Source organism: Cherax quadricarinatus, chromosome 76 (genome assembly GCF_038502225.1).
Source record: "Cherax quadricarinatus isolate ZL_2023a chromosome 76, ASM3850222v1, whole genome shotgun sequence".
In the NCBI taxonomy this organism is placed as follows: Eukaryota; Metazoa; Arthropoda; class Malacostraca; order Decapoda; family Parastacidae; genus Cherax; species Cherax quadricarinatus.
Genome location: NC_091367.1, coordinates 14335396 through 14347281, shown reverse-complemented (window position 1 = coordinate 14347281; position 11886 = coordinate 14335396). Strand labels below are relative to the sequence as shown.

Here is an 11886-nt window from a genome sequence, read left to right as displayed (position 1 = left end):
GAGAGCCTTCAAATGTTTCCAGTAATTTATGCGCTTCAGTGAATTTATGTGACCAGTGAAGACTCTCCGTACTTTCTCCAGGTTACAATTTCGCCTGCCATTTTCAAATAAAAAATATCTGGTAAGCTAGAAGGGCAAACAGTGCCATACTTCCTCTCCCTTCAAATAAGGTGCCTGTGAAGGGCTCTTGAGCCAAAGAATTTAGGCTGGATATCCTGTACTTAAATGAGACACATGTGCAACACATGTGCACCACATGTGCAACACATGTGCACCACATGTGCAACACATGTGTCCCGTTTAACTAAAGACATAACGACACAAGTTTTTCACTTCATTACTGAGATGATGAACCGGAGACGGTGGGAGACATTTCTCTGTGTTGAATGGACGAAACACTGGATGACAAAAAGTCTTCATAAGACATAACAAGCTATTGTTCACGTTTTGTTTATCTACGTGTTCGTATTATATACCATTAATATAATGACACCTTATCCTTGGATCGAATCCGACTGCCTTCTATTCCGAGGGTACTGTAAGATCCACTACGGGTTTGGCGCTCCCCTATGAATGTAATAGCTACATCTCTTTGCCTATTTATGTATTTATTCGGTTATTGATAAATTCATTTATCAATTTAATTTTTGAACATCAAAATGGTATACAATACCATTTTAATTGGTATAAGATAAGATAAGATAAGATTTCGTTCGGATTTTTAACCCCGGAGGGTTAGCCACCCAGGATAACCCAAGAAAGTCAGTGCGTCATCGAGGACTGTCTAACTTATTTCCATTGGGGTCCTTAATCTTGTCCCCCAGGATGCGACCCACACCAGTCGACTAACACCCAGGCGCTGCTATGAACAGGACAACAGGTTAAGGAAACGTGTTGTTTCCACCCGCCGGGAATATGGTGAAGCGGGAGCTTTAGACTACAGGTGGCATGGTACGATAACAGGCGACTTAGGCAAAAAATCTATTGAGATGTTTGATTTATAATCTTGTATATAGAATATTTAAAATACATTTTCTTAATCGAAATTATTATTATTAGGGGAGCTAACTTTTTCATATATCGTTATTAAGTCGTCGTCCTTACATAAACATCAAAGTGGTGTTGAAGGTTTTGGTAGCCTGTTGTGAGGTTATATCGTTACTTCTCCCAGAAAATGAGTATGTATTTTTTATTCCTTATGATAGTTGTGGTGATGGGTGTAGGGATGGTGAGGCAGGTGGTTGTGGTGATGGTTGTAGGGATGGTGGTTGGCAGGTGGTTGTGGAGATAAAGGAGGTGGTGCAAGTGTTGATGGTGCAAGTGGTGGTTCAGGTTGCGGTATTGGAAGATGGTGGTGTTTGTGGTAGTGGGGGTTGAGGGTGTGGTTGAGGGTGTGGTAGTGGGGGTACTTGAGTAGGAGTAGGGAGTGGTGGAGGTGATGGTAGTCTTGGAGGAGGAGTGGTGGTTACAACTCAACACTGGATATAACACTTGAAACTGGAAACCCACTGAAGCACTCGGCCACCTCCAGAAGCTCTCCGCTTGTTGAGTGCACCGTAGCGTGTGAGTGCAACGTGATATTGTGCATCGTAGCGTGTGAGTGCATCATAGCGTGTGATTGCATCGTAGCCCGTGAGTGAGTGTGGTGGGCGAGTGCATAGTCGTGGGTGAGTGCAAGAGTACATACGGGTGCTTTCTACTGTATGGGCAGCTACGAGGACGTGGATACTAGACCACTGTAAACAGATGTGTACAGTGTGGTCAACATGAATGGTGGGAATGTGTAGGCAGATCAGCGCCAACTGCCAATTATGTGGATAGTTAAACATGCCATTAATGTACGAGTACATATATATATATATATATATATATATATATATATATATATATATATATATATATATATATATATATATATATATATATATATTATATATTTAACCCTATAATATGGAAAGTAGACTGCATATTTTACTTAGTAAATGGTAGACAAAACATTTTGGCAGTTGCCTCTATGAACTACCACGACATCCACAATACGAACACACACACAGGTGTTATTCTTTCTCACAGGGCGTGTCTGGCTCCGGTGACCTCGAGGTACGGAGTTATAATGCTGCAAACAGCTTTGCTCTCTCTCTCTCTCTTTCTCTCTCTCTTTCTTTCTTTCTTTCTTTCTCTCTCTCGGGTGGCGGGATGATCGAGGGCTCACAATCGTGGGAAATGTATTATTTATAAAGGGAGTGCAAAATTATCCGATTTTCTTTAAAATATTTGAGCCGTAATTCTTTGTAAGTTACCAAGTGTCCAGATTAAAATAGCATAAAGTGAGGTTTTAATATATATATATATATATATATATATATATATATATATATATATATATATATATATATATATATATGAGTCGTCCCGTCGGCAGTGATGTCAAGAGATACGCCTGTTATTTTGAATGTATTTGCAAAATTTCTACGCACTTAGCACGTTTCTCGCTGAGTGATCCCAGACGGGGTCGCGAAGCAGCTCTAATTCAAAACGCATTTTTCAGCAAATACCTTCGTTTTGGTTATGCTAAATTTTGGTTGGTCTCTTCCTCTTTTTGAATTTAGCAAATATTTACCTTCTATCTCGTCTCCTAGCAATTAGTGTAAACAGTAATATATGTAAAATAGGAAGGCCAAGAAACAGAGTAACTTCTGTTGGTGTTTTCTTTCCCTACTTCCTCTCACTCTCACCAGACTAACATTTCAACTATAAGAAGGCACTGTATGCTGACTCTTTGCATATAAACGTAAGGTTTTGTAATGACGGTGATAAATGTAGCAATATAAAAATCATATTTACTTGTGATCTGTATGCTAGTTCTAGTTATATTTGGGCCGTCCTGAATCAACCTCTAGAAATATGTTAAATTTTATATTCTCAATTCAAAAGAATGGTTTGGCGTTGTCATATGATTTTAACATATACAATGTTTCGTGTCTAAACCTTGAAGAAATTTAAGGATCTTTGAGGCACTTACAGGTATCTGAGGTTAAGTATTAGAAATTAATTGTTGAGCACCTCTTCTCCAGTTTGGAAAAAGAACAGTTGATGAAGTGAATATCAAATCAATATTATGCTTTCCTAGTAGTACCATCCTTCTATTATTGCTCCTGTTGTTCTATTTGCTCCGAGAGTCCGAGTGGTGACTGGCCCAAAGTCAAGTTAGTACCAGAGGCCATAAACTAACAGGCAGTAGTACACTGATGGTGTTCAGTTGACCTGAAAGTGGTGCAGAGTCGAGATGGTTCACGTACTGCGAATTTCTTTTTCTTTGGCATGTCACCGCTTGTCGTCCTTGCCAGCCAGAGAGAGAGATAGAGAGAGAGAGAAAAGAGAGCAGTTCAGGTCAAAATAGGTCGTGTCAGGTCAGAGGGACTATTGGGGAAGTCTTGGTGGAGGGAGACATGACATAGGGACAGTGGAGATGATACAAGACGAGCAGTAAATGCAGTTTTGGGTGAAACATACATGATGACAAATCTTACATATTAATGCAGTTGAATGGGACATTGTAACTTTTGGAGAAACATTTTAGGGGAGGTTTGGAGGCACTTTAAGGAGGGAGTGTTTGAGGAGGTGGGAAGGGGTTATAGTGGTGGTGGAATTAGTAGAAGTAGACTTGGAACACGCCATGCAACCTTCAGTTCAGACAAAAGCTAGATGAGGCGCAAACCATTGCTCTATGAGTAATTCGAAATGTTGGCTGGGTTCAACTGACATTCAGAAATTTTTTTGGATCATGCTTATTTTTTTTTTTTTTAAGAATCAAATTTTGCAGCGGGGGTTAGTTTGATAAATGGGAGGGGATTGGTGGCAGCGGCAGGATCATGCGAACTGTTGTGGGAGGGTGGTGGTGCCAGGGGGGAAGCCTCGATGGTGGTGCTCCACCACGAGTGGTTTCAGTGGGGGAGCTTGGATGGTGGTGCTCCACCACGAGTGGTTCCAGTAGGGGAGCCTGGATAGTAGAGCTCTTGTACTGGTGGCCCTATGGGGAGGCTGGGTGGTGGGCCTCGTTTCCTAGTGGTGTCAGTGAGGAGCCTAAGTGGTGTTCCTCCACTGGTAGTGCCAATTGGTAGCCTGGAATGTGGTGCACCACTGGTTCCTCAACTCACATAAGCGGAGAAGCCTAAAAGGCTGTCCTCTTTTTCTCCAGGTGGAATAAAGAAGCCATCCCAGATGGAACCTCACACGCCGGGGAAGTCAGGAACGCGGGTACACTTGCCCCAGGTGTGAGGCTGGTCCCCTGCCTCGCACCAACACCTTGCCCACAAGCCCTTCGTTACTGGTCAACATTTCACGCATGCTTGTTTGAACTTATTGTTAATACTTAGAGAGAAAGGGAGAGAGATTGCATTGCCAATGACGAAGGAACTGACATTTCACAAGACAAATTATATATATATATATATATATATATATATATATATATATATATATATATATATATATATATATATATATATATATATATATATATATATATATGAGATATACAATGGTTTAGCGTCAAGGTCCTAATAAAAGAGTGACTCTCCCGACAGCTTGCTTAAAGAGGGAATAAGATTGAGGTAATGAAGTACATAACACTTTCTTACATTTTTCTCTGGTCATTGGAACTTTAGTTAAGGAAGAACTATGATTGCTACACATTTTGGTGTGAGGTGTCGCCACTGGAAGGGATGTGGAGGTGTAATAAAAAACGAAAATGTTTGGGAGGTTTTTGCTAAATGGAGGACAAATGTTGATGCTTTGAGCCAGTTGCAAGGTGCTCTATTTTCCACTGATGCTGCTAGTCAGACTAACAGGGGGGATGGAACACTTGCATGGAATAAACGGTAGGATGTACTCGGTGAAACAACCACATCTAAGGATAACTTGAATATATTGTTTATTTCTCGTACAGCTCATCTTTGAAAAAGATGAGCTTCTTTTGAGAAATTTCTGAGGGAAAGATGGTGTTCCATATCGAGATACCTCCCCCATGCTAACCCCGGGTGAATCACCCTTGTAAGAAGACCAGGAAAAGCTTGTGCCCGCTCAAAGGTTGCTGGAAATTGTCACTGAGTGTCCTTGGTGACGGGTCCTGAACCCACTGCCTTGATGATGGTGCCTCCAGCATCGTCAAAAATTGGTGGTAGGTTCATCACCGCTTCACCTTGGTGATGGAACCAACACCGCTGTGCCTTGGTGATGAATCATCTAGCATCAATTCACCATGATCGTGGCTTCGCTAATAGCACTTCACAATGGTGACGATGCTGTCAGCACAAACAGATCATGGTATGCTCTCAGCACAAACACATTTTGGTGATGCTGTCAGCAACAACACATCTTGGTGATGATGCTGTCAGCAACAACACATCTTGGTGATGATGCTGTCAGCAACAACGCATCTTGGTGATGATGCTGTCAGCACAAACACATCTTGGTGATGATGCTGTCAGCACAAACACATCTTGGTGATGATGCTGTCAGCACAAACGCATCTTGGTGATGCATGCCTCTCCTTCCTTCAACCAAGCTACATCATGCGATCTCAAACATTTCTCTCTCATTTCTTAAGGAATTGATAGATCAAAGTGTTGTGCAAAGGGAGTGATGAGGTTGTCTCAGAGTGACATGACAGATTCCAGAAGTTTGTTGCAGTGCAAACTTGACACATTGCAAAGTGGACCCTGAAATCTGCCTCTGTTTGAGCAGAATAGGTTTATCAGTCTCATAATGAACTCTAACAATGAGAATTTTAGTGGCATTATAATTGTATTAAAAATACTGCAAGTTTGTTTTAAAATATTTAAGAACAATGTTCTCTGTTTTTGCTCCCGTAGCCTCCAAAATCAAGAAGTACTGAAACAAATGAAGGCATATTGTTTGAGATCACTGAAGTTTGACTCGCTTGGCGAGGTCTGGCCTTCACCATCTGAGTGATGCTGGCAACGCCTCATCTGGGCGAGTGTGGACAACCATGACACCATGGGGTCAGACAGCGGTCAGCTACAGTCACACAGTCAGGCATGATATATATATATATATATATATATCTATATATATATATATATATATATATATATATATATATTCATGTATATACACAATATACATTCAAGTAAAACTGGAGGAATCGAACAAGAGGCTATGCGTGTGCGAATCGTATGTTTTGTTGCCATTCTGCTGTGGTGGTTACGATATGAGAGAGAAACCCTTAGTGGAGAAGGTTAGCACGTGCCAGGTACATTGACTCTGACTTTGAAGGGACAGAAGCTAGATGTATCATTGAACCCTTGATGGTAGGGAAGAAAGCAATAAAAATCCAACAAATGACGTCATAGATCAGGACATCGGCTAGCACTGCCCAATGGGCGTTGCTCTCTTCTTTTGTAACCACCGCAGTGCAATGGTAGAGCGCAGGCATTGCACGTGCATATCTTCACGTGAACTTCAAATCCAGTTTTACATGGATTTATTTACAGTCGTTCGTTACGATTTTTTCCGAATATGTATATATATATATATACATTTATATATATATATATATATATATATATGATATATATATATATATATATATATATATATATATTATGTATGTATATGTATATATATCGAGGACAGCCAAACTGTACAAAGCCTCTAAGTGTCTACGTTTGACCTGGCCTCGGTGGACATCGTTGGTCAGGGTTCCTCTCAGGACTAACGTGTCTTCCCTCTAAATCTACTTTGAATGTTACTAGTCTATGTTATTCTTGTAGTTTAGGCTCATATATATATATATATATATATATATATATATATATATATATATATATATATATATATAATGATTTCTCACTGTCAATTTATGTTGTCCTGGAAGTGAAAAATAATTACGATTCGAGGGCTGATTATGTCACAGGTGTCTATAATATACAATAACATGTGGTGCTAGGCAAATGCTAGTGCGAAAAAATCTGTGAAAGAAACTCATGTTTGCACCAGCATGAATTGCAGATGTAGGAAAAACAATGACAGAAAGAGTAAAGAAGGGAAGGAGAGACGACCCCTATCGTCCATATGTCACCGTGTACTCGAGCCGCGGAGACTTTAGGCCAATCTACCACATTCCGTCCACCGAAGTCATAAGCCATTGTACCTGATTTACTCAGCATCCTTTTTCTGAATCATATGCGTTAAGACGTCAATGGGCAGCGGGAATATAATGGTTGAGTTGTTTTCTGCCGATATTGCGTTGAGCGTCTGAAGATAGCGGAGCTGGAACAAGGGGGGACGAACTCTGTTATATCTCCATGGTATTGAAGGAGTTTGCAAGAGTTTTGTATCGTCACCTTTCGTCCAGGAGGGACGAGGGGCAGTCCGTGGGGGGCTTGGGGGAAATAAACAAGCCAAAAAATGGAGCGTAGGGGGGAGAGAGAGAGGGGGAGGTTGAAAAAGCCAGTAGGGAAGTAGGCAGCGGAGATGGTGAGGTGGGAGGAGGGGGGCGGCACCCCACCAGGAAAATTAACAGAATTAAAATAAGAAATATATTTTTGTGTGGTTAAAGCCAAAATCTTTTTGACTTTTGTGATAGTGAGGAATCTCAGAAGAGGAAGGACCAAAAAAAAATTAATTGTTGCGGGCATTCACTTTTGTGACTCGCCTGGTAACTTGCACCTGTGACCTGAATGATTCACTGGATCATTCCCGTGACCTGAATGATTCACTGGATCATTCCCGTGGCCTGTATGATTCACTGGATCATCCCCGTGGCCTGTATGATTCATTCGATCATTCCCGTGACACGTATGATTCACTGAATCATTCCCGTGACCTGTATGATTCACTGGGTCATTCCCGTGACCTGTATGATTCACTGAATCATTCCCGTGACCTGTATGATTCACTGAATCATTCCCGTTACCTGTATGATCCACTGAATCATTCTCGTGACCTGTATGATTCACTGAATCATTCCCGTGACCTGTATGATTCACTGAATCATTCCCGTGACATGGATGATTCACTGAATCATTCCCGTGACCTGCATGATTCATTGGATCATGCCCGTGACCTGTACGATTCACTGGATCATGCCCGTGACCTGTACGACTCACTGGTCATACCCATGACCTGTATGACTCACTGGTCTCACCTATGACCTGTACTACTAACAGGTCACACCCATGTCCTGTACGACTCACTGGTCACACCCATGACCTGTATGACTAATAGGGTAAAATACCCTATTTAAATTCGCTCACGTCTATGACCTGAATGATTCACCGGGTCATACAACTTTAAGAACTCACTAAATTAAGCCCATGACCTCTACGACATGCTGGATCATGCCCACGACCTATATGACTCGCTAGTTCATGTCCATGACCTGTGTGACTCACTAGTTCATGCCCATAGCCTGTATGACTCGCATGATCATGGCCATGACCTGCTTAACTCGGTTATCATGACCTGTATGACTCGCTGGTTCACGATCTACGGCCTCATACAGGACCTGTATAATGCACGAGGTCACACCCACGACCTGTATAATCCACGAGGTCACATCCACGGCCTGTATAATCCAAGAGGTCACACCAACGACCTATATAATCCACGAGGTCACACCAACGACCTATATAATGCACTAAGTCACACGACCTCAATTCACTAAGTCACACCCACGACCTGTATAATTCACTAGATAACACCGACGACCTGCACAACTCGCAAGGTCACATGACAACAACTCAGGGGTCACACCCGTTGATGTGGAGGGAAAAAAGAGGGTTGCATAAAGTGAGTGACTCACTGGGTCACACCTAAGACCTGCATGACTCACGATGCAACACTCACGATCTGTGTGACTGTCACATGCACGACTCATGTGGTCACACCCATTACCTGACTCGAGGATATAACCACGGCCTGCGCAATTCAAGGGGTCACACCTGCAACTTGAACGACTCACCTGGTCATAGGCACGACCTAAATGACTCTCGGGGTCACAATCATGACTTGCATGACTAGTAGGGTCATAGTCAACCACAACCAACGTTTTTATACGACTCAAGGGGCCACACCCATGACTCAAGGGGTCTGACCCACGACTCATGGGGTCACACCAACGACTCATAGGGTCACACTGTAAAGGAAAATGATACTCGAAGTATGTTTCTATTCGTGTGACTGTGTAATACAGTTGAGAGGTTCTTAGTTGTACCTCGAGAGGGGCTGTATATGGCGCCATCTGTTGAAGATATTTTTAGTTTTCTGTTACGTCATCTACCGTCTTTCCTCTGTATTCTTAGGGGTTTCTCTTTTGTTAGTACTTCTTTTTTCTTTGATTCCACACTGCACCTACACTCGCCCTGCATTCCACCTAAGCATTATAGTTCTCCGTAGTGGTCGTATTAGCTAGTGTTTAGAAGGATTCTAGTTGATTTCTCCACTTAGGTATTGTCAAATACTTTGATATTCAACTTTATCCTCTTGTTTACTCCCAGTGATCAGTTTATGGAGAGAGAGATGAACGGGAAAGGGATTTTAAGTGCGATCTGCAAGCTTCTGAAAATAGGATCCAAAACCATCTCCTTACATAGTAACTTATCATCCCAGGGGTTTCTGAAGCCCCGTCATACATCTCTACTTCCTGGTCATCCAATTTTTTCACGAGTCAACCATCACTCATCCTGTCTCCACATGCTCTTGCGCTACCGTCCACTGGATGGATGTGGGATGACAATAAACTAGCTGCTTCGATGGCAAAATTTAAATCTAATCATCCTATCAATGGCTCTGCAAAATATTCGGTTTCATGGTACCCTGAACAATCATCCAGTGGAGGAACTCAAACTGTTGTCAAGAAGACATGTTCAATGGCGTCATGGCTCCTCGGGTTTAGGAATTAACTTTTGTTAATCTTTGGTGAGCCTTTTTTTTTTTGGGGGGGGGGGGATGGCGTAATTGGTTAAAATTTTGTTAAAGTAATAACTCAAGTTTTTGACCTTTTTCAATGTTTTTTTTCAGTTATATGATTCTCTTTACATTACTGTTTTCACTGTGACAGCCAATCATCTCTCCTTTTCCACTGACATTCACGACTCTCGAGGGTCACACTCACGACTCACGGGGTCACATCACGACTCTCGAGGGTCACACTCACGACTCACGGAGTCACATCACGACTCTCGAGGGTCACACTCACGACTTACGGGGTCACATCACGACTCTCGAAGGTCATACGACTCTCGGGAGTCACACGACTCACGGGATCACACTCACGACTCACGGGGTCACACGACTCACGGGGTCACACTCACGACTCACGGGGTCACATTCATAACTAACGGGGGTCACAATCACGACTCACGGGGTTACACTCACGACTCATGGGGCTACACAGTTTTCCCCATGTTATTCAGGGGCAGATCCAATTCCTTGTATCAAGAGCCCTTTACTGGCATCAAGGCACCTTCAAGAATAGTCGCCCCAGCAGACTCTGCCGTACCTATCTACAAAGAATTATTCTGGCGTATTTTAATATTTTTTACATTATTTCTAAACTAACTTGAATACGAACACATTATAATTTGTAATGCACAGCTTATGTTCTTTTATGTACCACAAATTTTTTGGTTAAGTCAAAATATCGACGAGTGAGACAAAATGTATTTTAACGATCGAATGTTTTTGTGTGACACTGTAGTTTATGGCACTTTGAGATATAATGTCCACCACGAACTTTGTCAGTTTTCAGAGATGGGTAAAAAATGGGTAGACTTCAGTACTTTTCCATATACTTTTATGTAACAGCAGTGTCATATCTGGCACTTTTGAAATTAGGGACAAACTCGATTTCTGTGTGATGGGTGGCAGTCGGAGCAGATTCCAAACACAATGGGTTCCCCACCGTTTGCTCTCTTGATAACTAATTTAGCGCGAGGAAAGTTAATCTAAAGCTTTTGAATTGTGGTGAATAGGTGTGAAATTCGTTAGTTCTTAGGTTCCTCGAAGTTTTACCTACGTAAACTTGTCACAGTCTTCGGCACTGGTGTTTACGATTGCAGATTTCTTTTTAACTGAGTTAATCCTGATGTTGCTTTGGTGAAGGATTTGGAAAAGTTCTCATTTGCGTTGTTGACAGGCAGAACTACGTACTGTAAGATACTATGCAGTAGCAGACAAGATTCCAACACAGAAGATACAGTACTCTACGCGTCAACAATGCAAGCAATAACCTATCCTAATCAGGATTGATAAGTTAACAAGAAAACAGCAGACACCGTTCCTATAGGATATGACAGGCTTTATTTAGGTGAAACTTCTAGGGACCTGAACACGAGGAGAAGTGAACAGAGCTGCCTGGTGGAGATGACACTCCCCTTAAGGGAGGTTCCTTGACACTGGTGATGGGTTCTTGATCTTGGGAATTGGATCTGTGCTCCAGTTCCCTGAATTGAGCCTGAATACCTTCCATTCCCCCCCCCACATGCGCTGTATAATCCTACGGGTTTAGCGCTCCCCCATGATTATAATAGTTATGGAGATGACACTAGCTCGGAGAATCGATGAACTTTCCCGGCATCAAGAAGGAATCTGCTATGATTACCATCACTAATACATTTACACAGAAATCAGTCTCGCTCCTAACTTCAGAAGTACCGACAAAACTTATTCTTAAAGACTAGACACTATTATCACATAAAATTTTATGGAGAAGTTGGCTTACTGATCCATTTGAAGTCTGATGTCTCCACGTGGCTGAGTAACATTACTGCATGTGTGTGTGTATGTATTGCATATATATATATATATATATATATATATATATATATATATATATATATATATATATATATATATAAACAC

At 41.8% G+C, this 11886-nt stretch overlaps 1 protein-coding gene across 11 annotated transcripts in view; it reads right to left on the bottom strand.

Moving 5' to 3' along the window:
* LOC128703633 (band 7 protein AGAP004871) overlaps positions 1 to 11886 on the bottom strand; it is a 478066-nt gene that overhangs the window by 22059 nt on the left and 444121 nt on the right. For 2 of the 11 annotated variants that reach the window (XM_070101319.1, XM_070101318.1), the window contains exon 7: positions 7175 to 7293. The exons of the other annotated variants lie outside the window; for them this stretch is intronic. In XM_070101319.1, coding sequence (XP_069957420.1) covers positions 7180 to 7293 — 114 coding nt within the window. In that variant the 3' untranslated portion in view covers positions 7175 to 7179. The remainder of the gene's footprint in view (positions 1 to 7174; positions 7294 to 11886) is intronic. 11 annotated transcript variants of the gene reach the window in all.